Source organism: Rhinolophus ferrumequinum, chromosome 4 (genome assembly GCF_004115265.2).
Source record: "Rhinolophus ferrumequinum isolate MPI-CBG mRhiFer1 chromosome 4, mRhiFer1_v1.p, whole genome shotgun sequence".
Lineage (NCBI taxonomy): Eukaryota > Metazoa > Chordata > Mammalia > Chiroptera > Rhinolophidae > Rhinolophus > Rhinolophus ferrumequinum.
Window position 1 is genome coordinate 89,233,975 of NC_046287.1, and position 5,099 is coordinate 89,239,073.

Sequence of the window (5,099 nt, forward strand, 5' to 3'; positions counted from 1 at the left end):
AAATGGCCTTTTGCCTCCTTCTGTCCACATACTCTGACTACACGGCCCTGTAGTAGTGTCCCAAGTGCCTGAAAGATCAGTCGCCACATTTCAGTCTCTTCCTGAAAGTCCAGGGGACATTACCCCGCAGCAGGGCCCTATGTCCCTGCGTGGTACTTGTGACACGAGTGGGGAACAAAGTCCTGACACACAGGTTTAGATAGAGTGAGTAACACAGCTTTATTTGGGAACCAATGTCCCTCCAGAGGCCAATGAGAGGGTTATACAGAATAGAATAGAATTTAATAACGAACCAAGTCCCAGAGTCAATCAAGATGGAGAAGGTCCCTGGTCCAGGAGAGATGACTGGGCCCATGAACGGGTCTGAGGCGAGCTGGTCTTGCAAGGAAGAACTTCGGAGAGTCCCAGAGTACTGTGGCTTGCACCCTGCAGAGGGTCTTAGTCAAGTGCCCAGTCAGACTACTCACGGCACTGCTCTGGAGTTCTGCTTTTATCCTCTTTTTTTTTGTACTTGTTTACTTCTTACGTGATAACCAGAAGTTGTTTGCCAGGAGTTGTTTACCTCTTAGGTGATAACCAGAAGTTGTTTGCCAGGAGTTGTTTACCTCTTAGGTGATAACCAGAAGTTGTTTGCCAGGAGTTGTTTACCTCTTAGGTGATAACCAGATGTTGTTTTGGTGATTGTGTTTATCACTCAATTTTGTTATGCTCAGTTTCATACAAAATCATGTTTTTCACTTCACTCTTATCAGTCTCACACATGTGCAGCCATATTCCTAGCTCGAGTCCCTACTAGTAAACAACTTGTTTTGCAAACCTCAATCCAACATATATAATATATTTCATATGCTCTACACAAGTAGCTTCTTGACCCTTTGTGGAATCCTTGGTGTTAATCTCCATTTGATTTCACCTGTATATATTGGGGTGGAGCAAAGGAGGCCAGCAGATAGGAGAAGCACATTGTATTGTCCCAGCCCTAGAGAATGTAGCCTGAAGTAAAAATTGAATGACTCTGGGCTCCATGTACATCCTCACACAAGAGCAATCTGAGGTCTCGTATAAGTAGAGAGCAACTTGAGGTGTCTTTGGCTGCAATTTCCACCGTAGATTATTGATCATGCTGACTTCAGCATGATAGAAGCTTGTGCTTTGCAAAATTGGGAAGTAGGGAAGTCTTGTCTTTGGTCTTGTTTTCTCAACTCCCCAACTCATCCCTTACTGCCCTCTCATCCTCTCTAGGTGGTCCTTTGGCCCTCAGCCCCTGACACATGATTCCCTCACTCTTAAGTTTATGAGATAGGAATAAGGACCTTTTTTCCTATCATAGCCTCTGGCCTATCAAGTAAAAAAGGCCAATACACTGAAATAAGTAGTACCCAAGCCAAGTATTAAATCTATGCTATGTAAAGAAAGTACAAATGATTAAGTAAGTATAATACAAACACAATTGCATTCCTAATACGTTTGCCTCTTTTTTTAAATTTTTTTTTATTTTTTTAATTTATTGGGGTGACAATTGTTAGTAAAATTACATAGATTTCAGGTGTGCAATTCTGTATCACATCATCCATAAATCACACTGTGTGTTCACCACCCAGAGTCAGCTCCCCTTCCATCACCATACTTTTGATCCCCCTCACCCTCATCCCTCACCCCCCAACCCCCTTACCCTCTGGTAACCACCAAATTACGTTCCCCAGATTAATTTTCAAACCCGTGGCCATCCTGTGGTCACCGACTGCCCTCCAATCCCCTCACCCTCCCCACCCCCCCCACCCCTCCCGCCCATCTAGCAACCTCAGTTTTTCCTCTTTGTCTCCAAAACTGTTTCTGATTAGTTCATTCACTTATTCTTTTCTTTAGAATCCGCAAATAAGTGAGATCATATGGGACCTAGAGAACATTATGTTAAGTGAAATAAGTCAGACAGAGAAAGATAAGTACGTTTGCCTCTTGAAGAGCAGAAGAAGAAAACGTGGGAGGAAAGGAGACAGGATATAAGAGAGGACCCTAGATTCAGTGGAGGAAAGTGACTGTTGACTCTTGTATATACTCCCCTTTGAAGTGTCAAAAATTTTAAAAACAACTATATCCAGTTTTCTATTGCTTTTATTCTTAAATATAGTGGGTCAGTTCTGATTAAGGCAGCCAAACCATCGTCCACACTGGAAATCAGTTTCTAACTTGCAGAAGGAGGAACTAGGGTCAACTATTCCAAGGTCCTGTCAGGAGCCAGATGTTATGGCCTCAATGTTTGTGTCCCCCCCAAATTCATTTGTTGTAGCCCTAACCCCAATATGCTGGTATTGGAGGTGGGGTTTTTGGAGGGGGTCATGAGTGTGAGGCCCTCGTGATGGATAAGCATCTTGACAAAAAGAGGAAGACAGATGTTGTTCTCTCCATGTGCAAACACCACGGAAAGGCCATACGAGGACACAGCAAGAAGATGGTCATCTACAAGCCAGGAAGGGCCTCAGCGGGAACTGAATCTGCTGGCACATTAATCTTGGACTTCCACCCTCCAAACTGTGAGATATGAATGCATGTTGTTTAAGTCACTCTGTCTTTGGTGTTTTGGTACAGCAGCCAAAGCTGACTAAGATACCAGAGAACTGGAGAACCACCAATTAGTTAAAGGTAGGGTCATCATAGGGGTGGGGAGATGGAGTATGTGTGAGTGTATCAGGAGTCTGAATTCAAAAGTTATCTCAAAGATTCTGATTCTAGTTAGAATCACTGGCTGGCCTCCTCCTATAAAGTATCTGCATTTTGATGGTGGCCTCTTAAATGCCAGGTTGCCTGCAATATATAAAAGAATTAGTCACTAACGGTAGAATTTGAGATGCCAATAAGAGTGAAGATTTGTTTCCCTGGGGGGAATAAAGAATTTTCCAATCTGTCTTAAAGACCAAAAAAATTTTTTTTTTTCAGTTCCATAGTCCAGAGATGTTCTTCCTATAAGAGATCCTTTCTGCACATATTTAGTCCAAATATTTTTGTCGGCAGAGCCGAGGATGGAAGAAGAGCGGAGCGCCTGAGCAGCACACCCGGCCTCCTCTCCTCTCCTCTCCTCTCCTTTCTTTTTCCGCACCTCGCTCTCGTGGCCTGCCCGCCCTGACGCCTGCTCGCCCCCCCAGAACATCTTCCACCAGGGCCACCTCGGCGTGTTCCCAATTGAACAAAGGCATCAAGCAGGTGTACATGTCCCTGCCTCAGAGTGAAAAAGTCCAAGCTACGTATATATGGATTGATGGTATGGGAGAAGGTCTGTGCTGTAAGACCCGGACCCTGGACCGTGAGCCCAAGTGTATAGACGAATTGCCGGAGTGGAATTTTGATGGCTCTAGTACTTTTCAGTCTGAAGGCTCCAACAGTGACATGTATCTCGTCCCTGCTGCCATGTTTCGGGATTCTTTCCGCAAGGACCCCAACAAGCTGGTGTTCTGTAAAGTCTTCAAGTACAACCGAAAGCCTGCAGAGACCAACTTAAGGCATACCTGTAAACGCATACTGGATATGGTGAGCAATCAGCACCCCTGGTTTGGAATGGAGCAGGAATATACTCTCATGGGCACAAATGGGCACCCTTTTGGTTGGCCTTCCAACGGCTTCCCTGGGCCTCAAGGTCCATACTACTGTGGCGTGGGAACGGACAAAGCCTACGGCAGGGATATCGTGGAGGCTCACTACCGGGCCTGCTTGTATGCCGGCATCAAGGTCGCGGGGACGAACGCCGAGGTCATGCCTGCCCAGTGGGAATTCCAGGTAGGACCCTGTGAAGGAATCGACATGGGAGATCATCTCTGGGCGGCCCGTTTCATCTGCATCGAGTGTGTGAAGACTTTGGAGTGATAGCGACCTTTGATCCTAAGCCCATTCCTGGGAACTGGAATGGTGCCGGCTGCCACACCAACTTCAGCACCAAGGCCATGCGAGAGGAGAACGGTCTGAATTACATTGAGGAGTCCACCGAGAGACTGAGCAAGAGGCACCAGTACCACATCCGAGCCTACGATCCCAAGGGGGGCCTGGACAATGCCCGCCGCCTGACTGGATTCCACGAGACCTCCAACATCAACGACTTTTCTGCCGGCGTGGCCAACCGGAGCGCCAGCATCCGCATTCCCCGGACTGTCGGCCAGAAGAAGAAGGGTTACTTTGAAGACCGTCGCCCTTCTGCCAACTGTGACCCCTTTGCGGTGACAGAAGCCCTCATCCGCACATGTCTTCTCAACGAAACTGGCGACGAGCCCTTCCAGTACAAAAACTAAGTGGACTAGCCTGGCAGCCATGGAACCCCTTCTAATTCCTCATCCCACTCCCACTCTCACCCACTCTCGATTGTCATAATAGCTGTAACTCTAAGGGCGGAAAAAAAAATATTTTTGTCAAAATACTTACTTTGTCATAATATCTTTTTGTCAAATATTTATGTCAAAATATTTTTTCCCTATTTTTCACCTCCTTTCTGACCTTGTACACTTGCTCAGTGCTGCTTATTAAGTAGCTGTATGGAGAAAAGGGAGAGGTTGTGTGTGTGTGTGTGTGTGTGTGTGTGCACGCGCGCGCGCGTGCGCGCACGCGCGCGCGCGCGCGCGCGCGGGGTGCTCTTTCTCTTCAGCTATCATTGGCTTCTCAGGCTCTGCTTCTGTAAGATGACACCCACTCTGACTAACACCTTCTTAAAGCACTTAATTGCTGTCCCCCTGAAGCATCTTCATAGCATAATCATGCTACCACACGCACCACCCCCACCACCACTCTAACTGATAACTGAGAAGCTGCTGCTGGGCCGTGGGTATTGGTATTGGGGGTGGGGTGAAGAGTGATTCAGTTTCTAGTCATTTTCTAGAACTTTCCATAGCAGAGTGCCCTTAGAGAGCTGGTTAATGTCACCTCTCATTGTCAATATTAGAGCAATGACTTGCATTTAGTGAAAAGAGTAATTTCCCACAGTCTCCAGAAAATATACTTTGGCTCTATTGTAGTGGAAAGTGCTTACTTTCTTTCATATCAGTGCAATGAAGTTTTTGAAGTTCAGAAATTTTCTCACTGCCAGTTGATTAATAACTACAGATGGGAATTTCTTTGACAGC

The 5,099-nt window shown here is 46.3% G+C and overlaps 1 protein-coding gene across 1 annotated transcript; it reads left to right on the plus strand.

Moving 5' to 3' along the window:
* Positions 1 to 314: 314 nt before the first annotated feature.
* Positions 315 to 4,371, plus strand: LOC117021215 (glutamine synthetase-like). Its single transcript, XM_033104039.1, is given in 3 exon segments — positions 315 to 446; positions 3,010 to 3,823; positions 3,826 to 4,371. Coding segments are annotated over 3 exon segments (1,395 nt in total). The 3' UTR covers positions 4,275 to 4,371.
* Positions 4,372 to 5,099: the final 728 nt, after the last annotated feature.